Below are 17,155 nucleotides of genomic sequence, written 5' to 3' on the forward strand. Positions count from 1 at the left end.
TTGCAACTTTCTGCTGGCTTCCCCATTGACTTTGCTTGTGTGAAGCTGGCTATGAAGGTCACAAATTGCAATCATGTGACTGCGGGTCGTTGTGATGGCTGCAAGTTCAAGGACTGGTCATAAACCTACTTTTTCAGCACCATCATAACTTTGAATGGTCACTGAACGAGGCAGTCAGTGAGGACTACTTGTAAAAAATTTTCTCTCATGACTAATCTGAACTTTCCTTGCCAACTTTTCTTTACTGGCTCCAAGTTGCCTGGGTCTTTTTGTACATTGGTCCTGAATTCCTAGGCTTAGTCACATGAAATCGCTTCCTTTAAGGTTTTTATTTCCTGCAGAAGTCTCCAGCTAAGATTCTCAAAGAAACTTGTAACTTCCTGTCCTCCTGAAACCTGTCCCTCTGCCTCTCATTGGAGATAATGGTGTCTGTTTAGATAATACTCTAGTTCTAGGTAATCATCAGGCTGTTCACTTAAGAAGCTTTTAGGTCTTTTGTCTACTTGTTATTGTTCAGTTGTTAAGTCGTGTCCGACTCTTCGTGACCCCATGAACCATATCGCGCCAGGCCTTCCTGTCCTTCACTGCCTTCCTGAGTTTGCTCAGTTTCATGCTCATTGCTTCAGTTATGCTATCTGACCATCTCATCCTCTTCCATCCCCTTCTCTTTTTGCCTTCAATCTTTCCCAGCATCAGGGTCTTTTCCAAAGAGTCCTCTCTTCGCATTAGGTGACCAGAGTATATGAGCTTGAGCCTCATTATCAGTCCTTCCAATGAGCAGTCTACTTTTGTCTACTAGAGATACATAAATATATTGCAGAGCTTTTGATAGCTGAAATAGTGAAATGTATTTTTTATGGTGGGTGACAGATACAGGGTAAGTGAACGGTGTCTGCATTTGGCTTTTCACTTCCCTGGGAATGTGTAAACATGGGCTCTATATATAGAGTTTTTTGCCTCATATATGGAGTAGTTCAGTATTTGAAAAGATTTCAGGGTAGTAAAACAAATTCAGTAAGACAAGATAATGCAAGCATTTTAGCTAGTGGGCATCTGTGGAATTTTAAGATCATGTTGTAGGTGCTGAAGCTGCCATGGAGAGGACTCTTGCCCTTTACTAAATAACTGTCATTCAGTAAAGCATTGAACCTAAAACTGGTAAGAAGTGTGGAATCAGTAGTTTTTTCTATTCTTTTGTTTTTAAAGGAAGTTTATAACGTGTTATTAGAACTTCAGCAATTAGGTTGATAAATATTTTCCTGTGCGATAGTACTATAGTTTTTGCCCTAGTATTGATTAGTCTACTTTGTAATAGTACCTCTTTTTGGATTGCTACTCAACCTAATAGTGATACCTCCTGATCACTATGAAGCTAGTAATGAATGTCCAAGTTCAGAGACTGGATGCAAATCACCTGATTAATTCCCCAGGGAGAGAGCTCAGAGAATCAGGGGAACCAAAGAGGTAAAGTGCACTTCTTAAGCTCAGCTATTCACCCGCTAACTCCAGCTTGCTATTTGTGCCAAGTAGTGTACCTTAGGTGCTTTCAGTAACTTCTAGATACTAATTGAGTTTGAGACTTCATCTTGGATTTAAGGGACCAAGCACCCCTCAAAATCATGGTTTGATCATGAGTGTGCTGTGGTTAGTGACAGCTTATTTGAAGGTTTTAGAGAATACATAGTCTCTACATCATTTGCAATTGTCCTTGAAAGGGAAATAATTTATAAAACTCGTTGAAAAAAAAAAGGTAGAGAACTAGAGAGTTAACTGACAGAAGCTTGCCCAATTAACAAAAGAAATACACTGATTTTTAATACTTTGTTGTTCTTTTCTTTTTAAAAGCCTCTGTTCAAGCTCATTGCTTGATTGCTTTTGAAGTATGAGCCAAATACTTTCCCACCTCAGTTACTGCTTCACCAAAGGTCCAAGTTTCATTGGATTGTTAACTGCTGTCATGGCAAACTAGCTTCCAGTGTTGTGTCCAGGTGGAGGTACATAGCAGAAATGCTAAATGGGAACATGGAATGATGAATCCTGGCATCCTTGTTTATTTACATACATTGATCCCTCTTTCCAGATTGGAATTGATTCATCATAATCCCAATATACAAAAAAGGAGATAGGAAGGAGCAAACTAACATCAGCTTGATTAGCCTGTTGAGCAAGAGGATGGTAGGCATCACCATGGAAAAATCAAGATTGGATGGTGCAGCATATGTCCTGATGGAAGAACAAGCTGGTTTCAGAGAGGGACAATCAGCCCTTGATCACTGCCTTCTCCTTCACCTTCCAATAGAAGAATATTATAGTCACCCACATGGGATCCTTTACACTGTCTCTTGCTGATTTAGAGGCGGACTTTGATTCAATCCCTAAAGCTAGGTTCTAGGAAAAACTGCTTATTTTATTGAACAGCACCTTTTGTTGCAGATGATGAAACAACATGAAGACAATGTAATTCAGGCTTGTTCTAGTGCTTCAGGATTCTTTCCCCATAATCCACATACACAAAGGGGTAAAGCAGGGTTGCTTTGACAAAGCTGAATTTCCTCCTCCCCTTGTTATAGACTTGTTTCCACTGTCTTTATGCCAACAATGCAGCAACTCTCTTGTTAGCACAGAGTAGACCTAAGATAGAATTTCTATGGTCTTGCCCATTATCGCAGTGAGTATCTGCTAGTTATTAACTACAACAAAACTAGTCACCTTTCCTAAAAGGCCTATTATTCCTGCCACTCTTAGAAAATTAATGGCTTTAGCATTGATCAAATTAAGTTCTTTAAATATTTGGACATATTCTTCTAAGCCTTGATAACCTGGAATCAGCAGGAGAGAGATGTCACCGCTAGGGCTCATAAACTTTCAAATATAATTTTACATTTCACTAATGGTAATGGCAATAATCATATCCCAGCTGCAACAGAAATTGTCAGAGTTAAGGTCATCAGCCACCTGTTATATGGTATACAGATTTATAATTATTGTAAGTAAGCTCTGTAGAGCTAGTTAAGTCTAAATTTTGAAAGCTTTTGTGCAAATGCCCCATTGTATGTCAAATTATCTGCTGAGACTAGAATCAGGCCTCATTTCTGTAAAGACCAGCATGTAGCTTTGCCATTAGAAATATTGGATCAAATTACTTGTGGGTAGGAGGGGCAATGCTTTGGTTTCCCTATAGCAAGGCTTTTATGTTCTCATGGAAGTCAGTCGTCTTCACTTATTTAAGATACAGTGGGGCAAAAAAGTATTTAGTCAGCCACCAATTGTGCAAGTTCTCCCACTTAAAAAGATGAGAGAGGCCTGTAATTTTCATTATAGGTATACCTCAACTATGAGGGACAAAATGGGGAAAAAAATCCAGAAAATCACATTGTCTGATTTGTAAAGAATTTATTTGCAAATCATGGTGGAAAATAAGTATTTGGTCAATATCAAAAGTTCATCTCAATACTTTGTTATATATCCTTTGTGGGCAATGACAGAGGTCAAACGTTTTCTGTAAGTCTTCACAAGGTTTTCACACACTGTTGCTGGTATTTTGGCCCATTCCTCCATGCAGATCTCCTCTAGAGCAGTGATGTTTTGGGGCTATTGCTGGGCAACACGGACTTTCAACTCCCTCCAAAGGGGTTCCTTTCCATGGGGTTGAGATCTGGAGACTGGCTAGGCCACTCCAGGACCTTGAAATGCTTCTTACGAAGCCACTCCTTCGTTGCCCGGGCGGTGTGTTTGGGATCATTGTCATGCTGAAAGACCCAGCCACGTTTCATCTTCAATGCCCTTGCTGATGGAAGGAGGTGTTCACTCAAAATCTCACAATACATGGCCTCATTCATTCTTTCCTTTACACGGATCAGTCCTGGTCCCTTTGCAGAAAAACAGCCCCAAAGCATGATGTTTCCACCCCCATGCTTCACAGTAGGTATGGTGTTCTTTGGATGCAACTCAGCATTCTCTCTCCTCCAAACACAACGAGTTGAGTTTAGACCAAAACGTTCTACTTTGGTTTCATCTGACCATATGACATTCTCCCAATCCTCTTCTGGATCATCCAAATGCTCTCTAGCAAACTTCAGACGGGCCCGGACATGTACTGGCTTAAGCAGGGGGACACATCTGGCACTGCAGGATTTGAGTCCCTGGCGGCGTAGTGTGTTACTGATGGTAGCCTTTGTTACTTTGGTCCCTGCTCTCTGCAGGTCATTCACTAGGTCCCCCCCTGTGTGGTTCTGGGGTTTTTGCTCACCGTTCTTGTGATCATTTTGACCCCACAGGGTGAGATCTTGCGTGGAGCCCCAGATCAAGGGAGATTATCAGTGGTCTTGTATGTCTTCCATTTTCTAATTATTGCTCCCACAGTTGATTTCTTCACACCAAGCTGCTTGCCTATGCATATTCAGTTTTCCCAGCCTGGTGCAGGCCTACAAGTTTGTTTTTAGTATCCTTCGACAGCTCTTTGGTCTTGGCCATAGTGGAGCTTGGAGTGTGACTGTTTGAGGTTGTGGACAGGTGTCTTTTATACTGATAACAAGGTCAAACAGGTGCCATTACTACAGGTAACGAGTGGAGGACAGAGGAGCCTCTTAAAGAAGTAGTTACAGGTCTGTGAGAGCCAGACATCTTGCTTGTTTGTAGGTGACCAAGTACTTATTTTCCACCATGATTTGCAAATAAATTCTTTAAAAATCAGACAATGTGATTTTCTGGAATTTTTTTTCTCATTTTGTCTCTCATAGTTGAGGTATACCTATGATGGAAATTTCAGGCCTCTCTCATCTTTTTAAGTGGGAGAACTTGCACAATTGGTGGCTGACTAAATACTTTTTTGCCCCACTGTATCATGGCCTATTAACCCACTGTCTTGCTTCGCATAGTCCTGAGAAAGTCTGGTCATAATTGAAACAAAGGGCCTGTGGTACTGATATCCAGGATGAAATAAGCAAAATGTTCTTTCTGTGGGAAAATGGTCTTGTTGGAGAGATCGTTCTTCCCTGTCAAATGTTTAGCAAACATTCTCTGGCCCATCCTGTACAACGGCTTTCACTTTCACCATTACAGTGTTTTGCAATCTTCACAATAAGAAGGAAAATTAAATCATACTGTTGTATAAGAGACTTTAGCCCTTGTTTGCTGGAAAAAATAGTCTTGCCTATACTTCTGTAGTGCCCCTTCTGTATGATATGGCAAGTTGACCCAATAACGCTTTTCTTAACCGACTTGCACACCCACTGAGAGTATAATACTTTCCTCCTCTTAGCTGATAAGTCATTGGATATCTGCAGTCACTGAATTTGTTGCAATTCCTATCACATGTTCAATTGTTTAGCAATTGTGGTAACTTTAACACTTTGAATTTAAGCACTTGTAACTTTCAGTACCCACACTAGCTTTTTTCTATTCTCTTGTGTGCTTTTTTAACTTTAACAAAGAAATAAAGGTTTGTCATTGTTTTGGAGGAATAATTCAGAATGATAGGCATGTGCTAAGGCTACAGTTTTACAGAATGCTGGCCATTAATTATTTTCACTGTGTTCTAAGTAATTATTTTTCTTCTTTAAAATTTCAGTTTAATTTTGTTGGAAGAATTCTTGGGCCTAGAGGGCTAACAGCTAAACAACTTGAGGCTGAAACAGGATGTAAGATAATGGTCCGAGGCAAAGGGTCCATGAGAGACAAGAAGAAGGTAAGTTCGTTAAAGAATAGCAACTGATTGTCAGAAAAACTTTTTCACAGATGGCAGAATTCCCAATATCACTAAATGATTAAACTAATAAAATACTCTGTACTTATTATTTTGCAATAGATTGTGTAGCATTTCGGGACAAAAAAGACCTTGTTTCATCCAAGTGGTTCATACGCATGATTATTTTATGTGTTCTGAAAGAAACCTTGAGGGTTTGCTTACTTACAGAGGAAGTGTGTGTGTCTGTGTGTGTGTGTTTTGGTGGAATGTTTACTGGGATTCTGTAGCATACATCTGTACTCCTTCAAATATGGAGATAATTAAATTGAACATTAAAAAAAAATACATGCAGTCTTGTTTTCAAGAATAGAGTGGCAACTACATATTTTTTAAAAAAAGAAATGGGGAAATCTGCCCATTACAACTTCATAGTATATTCTGATTATGCAAAGAGCTTCTAGACACTATTTCAGTAAACCCTACAACAGAGCTGTAAGTAAATAACTGTTAACATCTGTATAATATATAAACCGACTGGACTAAGAGATAGCTATTAACTTAATCATAATTAACCATGATTGTTAACCATGACTGATTTTAGTGCTTGAAGACTCTTGGTCCCTCTATTGTACGATTATGACTGAGATGTTCATTGCAAAAATCGTAAAGACAATACCTTACCTAGAAAAAGAGCTCAAGATTTTTCAAGTATAATAACACCAATTGTTTCATGGTTATAACACTTGATTCAAAAACAGGTAGTAATTGTTGGGGAATTTTTATATGAACACTTTTAAGATTAATTATAGATCTTAAGACACTAGTATTAAATATAGCTTTCACCTTATAAGAATATAAATAGAAGTATACAGAAGTATATACGACTAAAACTCTTGTGTCTGTAGCCTTCAAACAGTGTGCGTATGGCAGCAGTTTTTGAACCAAGGTACCTCAGTGGGCTAACTTACAGAACACATCCAAAATCTGGGACCCGTGACTCCTGTGGGATTGAAATTTCGGAAAGTTGTGGCCGCTTCAGCACTGCTACATTGCTGTGCTGCCACAGTCAGCCCAGGTCATTTGATCATCATGGGCGTATCCCCGGCCTTTTCTTGTCCCTTGCGCCCAGTTGGCTGGCGGCAGGGCCCAACAGGCGAACAGCGATTGGCTGCTTTGGAAACAAGGCAGAAATCTGAAATCTCTTAATGGCAGTTGGTGGTGAGGGAAAGATGAGGAAGTGACTCAGATGCCTGCTGGCGAGGTAGGGCTGGCTGGGAGGGTGAGTCCTCTTTCCCCCTCGAGGAAGGGAGGGGGCCTTGGGGGCACTCCAGAATGAGGAGCAGGGGTGCAGTTTTCCTTATGGTCTGCAGCTCCCTTTGTTCCACCTCCCTCCAGCAAAGTGGCAAGCAGTTTCGTGGGTCAGCTGAGGAGGAGGAGGCTTCACCGGGGCTTTCCTGAGGGTCGTGAGGGAAGGGCAAGTGGCAGAAGCCTATATTATATGTAGGAAGGCGGGAGGGAGGGAAGGAAGGAAGAGGGGAGGGGGAGGGGAGGGGGGAGGATGGAAAGAAGGAAGGTTGGTTTCTGATGCTCCTTGCCAGTTTCCCACAAGCAAAGTCAATGGGGAGGCCAGCAGCAAGTCGTAAGTCACACTCCCACTGCTTTTTTGCCCTTGGTCATTCTGTTTCTCTGTTTAGGTAAAGAAATATCTCTGAAACGATGACCCCACTGGTCACAGGTTATCTAGTGCAAAATAAAATCTTATGTTTAGAGAGTTGTTCTGATTGCTATGTAAAATATAAAAAGTCAGGCGAAAGTATGACATAATTTAAAAGTTTTAACATTTGTACATTGGTTATAATGGAAATTGGATAATTAGAAAATTTAAGAAACTGAAAAGTTTGTTCCTTTTGAAGAGAAAAGGCCAAAAACTTGATTTTAAGTGCTACTTCAAATGGGATAAATTTCTTTGTGTACATCTGTTAATATGAAAAATGACACATTTTGCTCAGCTTTAGGTTCCTAATCTGTGCCTAACTGCAAAAATTATACACTTTGGCTATATTTAAACTATGAAACAATGAGAAGAGTGCATGTGTATGTTCCTTGTATTTTATAGTATAGGGTGACTTTCAGTGTATAGAATCTGTTGTCTGTTTATATTTTTATTAGTGAGGAACACATGAAGAATAGCATTTTAACCAGTAATAGGTTGGTAAAGACATTCTTGTTTAGATTACTTTTTCTTTAATAATGACAGAGCTGTAGAATCTGATACCATTTTCGCAGGTTAATCTTTTTGTAGGTATAAATATTAAATGTTGCTTTTGTTCTGAATTGCACCAAAAGTTATTTAATTAGTATGATTCAAATGTAAAGAATATAATAGGTTTATTGTGAGCTGGAATATTGAAATTGTAAATTGAAAAACTAAAATTCTTTGTACAATATTGTAAATCGTAACTTTTCTATGGTAAGACTATTCTGAAAGACAGAACATGCATTTTAGAGTGGTTGCTTGCATGCAGACTATGATTTGTCCAGCTTTGGTTTAAAATAATCTAATTTATTTACTGCCACAGCCCTCCCCAGCAGCTGATATTCAGAAATATAGTACAGTGGTACCTCAGGTTACGAATGCCTCTGTTAACGAACTTTTCAGGTTCCGACCAGCTCCGGCCGCAAAAATTTACCTTGGTTTGCGAACTCTGCCTCAGGGTATGAACAGGATACGCGGCCATTTTCCCTCCCGTGACACAGTCCGTGGCCATTTTTCCACCCCTGACACGTGGTCTGCGGCCAATTTCTGCCCCTGACACATGGTCCGCGGCCATTTTTCCGCCCCTGACACGTGGTCCGCGGCCATTTTTCCGCGCCCGACACGTGGTCCGCGGCCATTTTTCCGCCCCTGACACGTGGTCCGCGGCCATTTTTCCGCCCCTGACACGTGGTCCGCGGCCATTTTCTGCCCCTGACACGTGGTCGTAGGGAGGGGGACTCTCCCTCCAAGCAATAGCTGCCTCCCTGTCCTCCACGCCAGAACGGATTAACGGTAATTACATTGAACCTTATGGGGAAATTTGCTTCGGGTTGCGACCAATTCGGGGTGCGACCAGAGTTATGGAACGAATTAAATTCGTAACCCGAGGTTCCACTGTACTTTAAAAATAGTTCATCCACTCATTCACTTCATGTGAGAGTCGCTTCATGTGAGATGGGCAGCCATATAAATTTGACAAATAAATAAATAAATACATTGTGAGAAGCTGGGTCTAGCTACTTCCTCAGGAGACACAAAGCTTCTCTAACTGCTCTATATTTGCTTTCGGTACTGCACATTTCATACATAAAAATCCTCCACCTATATCCCTCACCTGTGTCTTCTTGCACGCTTGTATACTCTTTTTTTAAAAAAAGTATTATTTTTAATTAAACATTAAAAAAACATATCTCTGTATATGCTAACAGGGAAGAACAAACAGAAAACAATGTAAAAATAGAATCAGGTAAATAAGGAGTTTACAAGTATGATGAAGTTGATGGTGTTACTATATTCATAGATATTTAAAGATATCTTTAATATCTTTATATCTTTAATTTGAAAAATCACTAAACTCTATGCAGAATACAAAATAATAAAACACAAATATCAAGAATAACAAGTAATACAGTATAGATCATGCCGCAAAATTATGGAATTATAAATTGCAATGAATTCTATTTTATTACTATTACTATAAAGTTTCCTGCTACAGTATTCTAAAGGTATCATAATTGTAAATTTGTACAAACATTGACAGTTTACTACTGTGTATCATTTGTCATAAAACACGCCATCTATTTTCCATTGGATGAAGACTATTTTGTTGCAGACTTTTCAAAAGTATTAGTTTGCAACTAGCTCTGATCTGTGAGTTCTAAATCTCAGTTTTTCTCTCTAGGTGTTTGAAGCAAAAAACAAAATTTACAAGTCAGAAATCTGCCTCTGTATGTGTGTGTGTGTGTGTGTGTGTGTGTTTAATATTAAATTGAGGAATGATTATATCTAGCTCTAAATGTGAGCTCACGTCGTCGTCCTCCTCCTCCTCCTCCTCCTCCTCCTCCTCCTCCAGTTATCTTTTTCCTATAAACTTTATATTCTCTCTGCCACTACCACCACCACTCCAGTACCCTAAGGACATACTTTTATGAGGTGATAGCACCCAGCTAACCATATCCGGGCTTGGAAACATTCATTCATTTAGAAAAATTATATGGCTGCCCATCTAACATACAGAACTTCTGTTTGTTTGGATGGGAGACTACTAGGGAATATCAAGGCTGGGAAGTGGGAAGACATCCTGGAAAATGGCACTAGCAATCCACTTGTGTAGTGCTGCCATTACATGTTGGTGAAGTCATTAGGAGTTGACTTATTTTCTGATCAGCATCATGATACAGTTACATTCTTTTTCTTTGTATATCTGATAGTGGGCTAGAACAGTGATATCATAGGAGTGGTAGCTCCTCTATGTGTTGTTTTACTTAATGTCTTAAGGCCTTGAGTTAAGTTAAAGCATGTCTGTTTCATTATAGCCTGGAATTTTAAGGTTCACTGAGTGAATGAATATATGGAAATTTGATTGCTATCTCTGGAAACGTGGTCCTGTTATTTAATTGTATAGAAAGAGATGCTATAGAGACTTAAACATGAAAATTAAACTGCTTTTTCTCTTGCTCTTTCTTTGTTTCTGCCATTTACTCAATCTGTAGAAACTTTAGTAGTTATTCTTTACTCATTATCCTGCAGCTAAATGATGCCTGGTTTTCCAATTAGTTTAAGCTATATTTTGAGAGGCAAGTTTCATCGTTCAGCATTCACCACTAGAATAATAAATAATGTAACTTCTTGACTTTGAGCTATTACTATAGACCTATGATTTAATTATAGCTAATAAAGTCAGTTGTGAGGTTCTTTTTGAAAACACAGCCCATTTTTATTACCAGAAGGTGTTAAAGAATGTCTTAAGTCTTGATTAGATTGTATTCAATTTAAAGAATTTGAAATAACTTTTACTGTGGTTTCATTTATTTAAACAGATTTAATGCATCTAATCCTTTCAGTGAATGGAAATTAATTAGTACACAAATGTTGCATGTACATAGAAAAATGGCTTCCCTTTGCTTTTAAAAATGGCATGAAGATGCATCTCTTATATTTATCCTTTGAATGGTTTTACTAATAATTTCATTATTGTATGTGTTTTTAATAATGTTCAATTTTTTGATAAATTTTCTTTTGTATTATATTTCTGCTATGTAAGTTGCATTCCCTTTTCAAATGGAGGGCTTATCAATCCAATAAGTAAACTAGAAACCATTCTGATATAAATAGTCCTTGTTTAGTGACCACAATTGGGACTGGCAACTTGGCTGTTAAGCAAAGCAGTTGCTAAGTGAAACTGCAACTATGCTTATGATCTTACTTCAGCTTCGTTTTGCTTTACAGACCTGCAAAGTCATAAATGTGAGGATTGGTCACAAAGTTACTTTTTCATCACCATCATAATTGTAAAGAGTCACTGTCCAAAGCAGTCACTAAATGAAGACTACCTGTACCAATTTTTATTAGTTGACATCTGAGCATAAATTATTAAAACTTTTATAGATGGTTTTTAACTCATATGTAAGTAGTGTGAAATTAAAGGGGAATAAATGCCAAGTTTGGTAAAACCAAAAAAAAAAAAAAAAGAAAGAAAAATTACTTTTATCCTTGAAAGAAAAAGGACATGACAGGGATGCACGCACATACTTTTTCTCACTCTCTCATTATATTATCTTCAGTTTTTCAATACAAGTATATGCGGAAGGTTCACAATAGATAAAATAATGCCCTCCCCCATGAGAATTAATTAAAAGAATTGGTCATCTTCATGGAATATAAGACCACCTATGTATATTCCTGTCCATTTTCCTAGCCTCCAACATATTCATTGTCTGGAAAAAAAGATGGAGAAGGCTATTGCTTTTATATTCATTTTGGGCTTCCATAAACATATTAGTTACTGTGGGATCAGAATGTTGGAGTACATACATGTTTCACCCAGTAAAAATGTGTGATATGTGGTTGACATACTAATTAAACAGCTTTTTTCTTTTGTAAAGTTTTACAACTTGGGGTTGAATCAGGATTAATTACATAGAATTAGCATGCAGTTGGATTTGCTTTTGAGTACATATGAATAAAATTGTATTTAATAGTAATTTAATTACAGAATTTTAAAAATAGGTATCAGTTCACTTTCTAAATAATTATATCAGTAATTACTAGTTTTCTTGATTTACAGATGTATATACTATGTTAACCATGTTTCTTCTATTTTTAAAATTATATTTATTGAAAATTTTCATATAATAATAAACCAAAAAAAGGAAAGACAGAAAAGAAAAAGAAAACCAAAGTTAATAAACATAGAGATGACTTCTGACCTTCTTTTCAACAGATAATTACATTCTTATTGTCCCTCCTTCCTCTTAAGTATTTTATAAGCCCCTTCACCCCTTCATTGTCCTCAACTTTCTTAGTCTTTAAATCCAAAAATCATCAATTCATTTTTTCTTCTTTCAACAAAAAGTTCATATAAGGCTTCCAGTCTTTCAAAAAAAGTTTTTGTTGTTCTCTGACCAAATAGGTCAGTTTCACCATTTCTGCAAATACTGACATTTTCACAATCCATCCCTCCACTGTGGGAATTTCATTATTCTTCCATCATTGTGCATGTAATAACCTTACTGCAGTTACCATATACAATATCAATTTATCATAAGTCCCAAAAAGTTCTTTTTTCTTAGCAATATTAATCCTTAAAATCTTTTGCATCATTATATGAATTTGTATCCAGAATTTCTTAGCTTTCTTACAAGTCCACCATGCATGATAAAATATCTCCTCATGCTTTTCACGTTTCCAGCACTGGGTTGAAACACCTTTATACATTTTTGGTAATTTCCCTGGTGTCATATACCAATGGTACATCATTTTATAGAAATTTTCTCTTAAATTATGACACACTGAATTAATACCAGTTATCCACATTCTCTTCCAAATATCCATCTCTATGAACTGTGTTTCTTTACTCTAAATTAATTTCACATGTGCCATCTCAAGGACTTGGTGTTCAGTGGTGGTGTTCTTGTATACACCTAAATTTGGATACAGTTCATAATGTCTTATAAATATTGTGTATTTTCTTAATAGTATGACACTTAAAAACAATATATCTGGCAGATTTATGGGAGACAGTTGTCTTCTAATGAGAGGTTTTTGTGTGCAGAAGAAAAAGAATAGGATTGATTACACACAGTCTAAAATTTTAAAGTGCTTCTAGATTATTTGCATGCCTAATTACTGTGCATTCAAAACTAAGTGAACTATAGCTACTTGGAACTAGAAAATGAAAGGCAATATTTTATGGGAAAAATATCATATTTGCATGTAGGCCTGTCTATATATTAGAATTAGATTTTTTTCCTTATGTTTAATAATAGTGTCTGAGAAACATATTTATGTTTCTGTATTAAATGAATGAATGTGATCCTGAAACATCAGCTTTACTTTGATGTAGCACACCACGTGACATTGAGAAAAACTTCGGAGTGCTGTGTATTTTGGTGATAAAGGACTATGTCAGAATAGCAATTAATTACCTGCCTTGCTTGATATAGAGACCAATGGTTCCATACTTTCCTTCCTACTCTTTGGGAGTATTCTGTTCAAATTTTACCCCCTACTTTCTGTTGGTGAAGAAAACTAATATAAATTTGAGTGTGCTTAGATACATATTTGATTTGTGTGACTGCAGTAGATTAAGCAATTGTGTTTGTGTTTCTGGTATTTTGCCTTAAATGTGTGGGAAAGTAGTAAAAAGATCAGCTTACTTATATATAGGAAATCTGCTAAGATAACTGAAGAACAGCTCAGTAATTATGCAATTGACTTAAGGTTTCACTTTACTACCATTGCATCTTTGGCATTACATGAATAATTTGATCTGAACTGGTGCAGAGAAGAAGCCAAAGAAACCAAGAGGGGCATTATTTCAGATATCCTTTAGAGATGTATAAAAACTTGCAGGAAAACTTAGAAGTTAGAATTTGATATAATTCCTGGCATTATTAGGTTCTAGTTCTACTTAATAACAATTGCCTTAAAATGAATTAGATAATCTGTACAGTAGTCATATAAGGCAGACTCATTTTTTTTATATGTATGTGTGTGTGTGTTTGAGAAAGTGACATACTACTACATAGGAGTCTATTAATGGGAAAAAGCTAGCTTCATGTATACTAATAATGAACTCGGTTGTTGAGTAATTTTGACTGTATAGCGAGAATGGGTTATTAAAATGTGAAGGATATATTGGCAAGTCTGGAAGATGCTGAGATTACACTAATAGAGGCCTAAGGGGGCTGTCACTTGTTCCCTCCCCCCCAAAAGAAGTCTGAGCATGTGTCTCAGCATCTTATTTTCAATTGTATTATGTCAAGATAGCAGTGGAAAGTGAGAAAATCCTTGGCTCTCAAATTATTCAGTTATCTTACTCAGTTACATTTCTAGAGAGTTTTTGTATTGAATTTTCCCAGTTTAGCCACAGAAAGTAGTTTTGGGCCATTTGATGATTGTTACGGTTTTCAGAAATGTAAAGTGCATAACGAAGCATAACAAGCAGATACATACATACATACATACATACATACATACATACATACATACATACATTTCTAATATTGTCCAGTAATTTGACCTGTTGCAATTGAGGCTAACCAATTAAATGTGATATTTCATTTTTTAGGAAGAACAAAACAGAGGCAAGCCCAATTGGGAACATCTGAATGAAGACTTGCATGTATTAATCACTGTGGAAGATGCTCAAAATAGAGCAGAAATTAAACTGAAGAGGGCTGTGGAGGAAGTAAAAAAATTACTGGTACCTGCAGTAAGTAGTATTATTGAAATATTGATGTTTGATATGTGTTCTTTAAGGGTCATACTGTCTTCCATGTGTATTAGATAGTATGCCGTTAAAGGAAATATGTCCAAGTAAAATATTTTTCCATCTAAAATATTGTTAGTATATGATGCACTGTAATGTAGAAATAAGACTAAATGTAAGATATCAATTGCTTTTTGAAAAGCAACTTTCTCCTGTTTGAAAAGAATAATATATAACTAGTGCATGCTTAGAGGACATACAAATAGATTATATAGGAGAAATAGGAATATTTCAGGTAATTTTTATTATTGTCTGGAGAATAGCATGAGGCTGTTCACTTAAGCAAAGCATCCCAGCTCTGTAATAAGCTACTTTTAAAAGTTATGAGAGTCATCGTGGAATTTTCAGAAACAGTTTATAATAAGGAGGACTCTTAAAAGAAAACAATTTGTTAGGCATGTTATGACCCTTGTACACATCTGAAGTAACTCTGGAGTCTATCTGGGTGGGAAGAAAGAGAGTGCAGTAAATTTCACTAGGTTCTACTATTGATTGTAGTCATACTTTTGAGAAGATTTGATTTCATAACTTAATGAGACAATTTTTTTCTCTTTATAATATTGCTCTGCTGAACATAGATATCTGTCAGAGAAATGTATCAAAGAAATCAGTATGTTGGCTGTAGTTTATTTACCATAGAGTATAGTTTCTTAGATCATTTAAGTTCTCTAAAGAAACCATTTTGGAGATGAGGATATTAGTGTCATATAAAAAACCTGCTGTTTGTTTAATATAGATGGAAAAGTCCCTTAAATTATTGGGGATGCATATAAAGTTGGAATATGTTTTTCATACTGAATTAACATCAGGAAGCTTTTCTAAAATTATTAAGTTGGGCTATAATAGTTCTATGTTGACTATAATAAAATGATCAGGAAGACATAAATACTCTCTTCTACCACTGATTTAAATTTTGATGAATGCTAGTAGTATGATGCAACTCTATTTAAAATCAATTCTGAGCAATTTTGCTTGATAATAGCTATACATTTCAGCCACTGAGGACAATTAAAACTGCATGTAAAGATACAATTTTAATAAAAATTGAGAGCCAGTTTGATTTAGTGGCTAAGGTATTGGACTAGAAACCAGGAGACTGAGTTCCAGTCCTTCCTTAGTCATGAAAACCAACTGGGTGACTAAGATAGTCACACTCTCTCTGTCCCTCCACCTCATAGAGTGGTTGTTGTGGAGAAAATAGGAGGAGCATTATGTATGTACACCACCTTATGTTGCCCAAAAATAAAGGCAGGATAAAAATCAAATAAAAAATAAAAGAAATCCCCATTATCAGGGAAATAAAGTATAGAATAATTTGTTCCATAATACAGAAACCTTAAAAAAAACCCTACATTTAATTAAATTTGAATTAAAATTTAAATTTGGTTCATGTAGATAATTAATTCTTCAGCAGTAAACTAATTCAGTTCCATCTCTAGTCTTAAATGGAAAATATTTGTTTTGACATTGTACACATAGTCATTTCTAATTGAACTGATCTCAGCTGTATGTATATTAAGTTTAGATTTTAATTGTACTGATGTTTTGTTCAAACCTAGACACTGTGAACAATTAGCTGTGTTAAATTTTTATTTTAATCAATATGTGTTATCAGAGTTGATTTTACTCAGTTGGTTTGGATCAGGATATAAAGATGGAGTGTGCAAAAAGAAAGTATTTTTGAGTTCTTATTGTAGATAACAAGCTATTAGATTTCCTCAGATGTCAAGATTTTTAATATAGTTCATTGTTTATTACTGATCCAATTTGAGTTTTGCACTCTGTATCCTTTTATCATTGTTAATATTTTAATATATATCCAAATTACGCTGTATGTCCATTTTGCAGTGCATTCGCTTTGCAATTTGTACTTGGAGGGAGGGAATGTTTGCATTTTTACAAGAAAACAGGGTGTTTGAGTGCCTCTGTAACTAAATGTTGGTGACTACATAGAAGATCATAAAGGAAATGACTATCGTGTTAGGAGATTAAGTGACTCATTAAGGTCTACAATTCTGAAACTGCAACCATCAGGTTAAATTTAGAAATCTATTTTTCACTCAGATTTGAGTTTATGTTGGTACTAGCAAAATTTCTTTGTAAATGTTGAAGTATAAGCTTTTTGGTTTGATTCAGGAAGTGTTATCCTAAGTTGACATAGGAGAAATTGATATCAATGTCTGTAATACATGTATTGGCTTTTTGTACAAGATATAATGTCTAGGTTAGCCCATAACACTAAGTTATAGACCACTGTTTGCCAGCCACATTGGGTAGATTCATAAATTGCACTAAGCCAGAAGGAAAGTATGGCTTAGCATGGTATTTGAACCCAAGCAATGATTACAGTAAAATGAAAAAAGTGAACGGTTGTACAGGTAATCCCCAGTTTAAGAACGGGTTCCGTTCCTGAGGTCTGTCCTTAAGTTGAATTTGTATG

The 17,155-nt window shown here is 36.5% G+C and overlaps 1 protein-coding gene across 7 annotated transcripts in view; it reads left to right on the forward strand.

Moving 5' to 3' along the window:
• The window catches only part of QKI (QKI, KH domain containing RNA binding), a 123,434-nt gene that overhangs the window by 48,945 nt on the left and 57,334 nt on the right, over positions 1–17,155 (forward strand). For all 7 annotated transcript variants that reach the window (XR_003084838.2, XM_007429405.3, XM_007429410.3 and 4 more), the window contains exons 3-4: positions 5,570–5,686; positions 14,515–14,658. Coding sequence is in view for 6 of the 7 variants with exons in the window: in XM_007429405.3 (XP_007429467.1) it covers positions 5,570–5,686; positions 14,515–14,658 (261 nt within the window). In the remaining variant the exon portion in view is untranslated. The remainder of the gene's footprint in view (positions 1–5,569; positions 5,687–14,514; positions 14,659–17,155) is intronic.

The sequence above is a fragment of the Python bivittatus genome, unplaced genomic scaffold (assembly GCF_059951505.1).
Source record: "Python bivittatus isolate LINGU-HERP-01145 unplaced genomic scaffold, Pbiv_v1 ctg000020_np1212, whole genome shotgun sequence".
Taxonomy (NCBI): Eukaryota; Metazoa; Chordata; class Lepidosauria; order Squamata; family Pythonidae; genus Python; species Python bivittatus.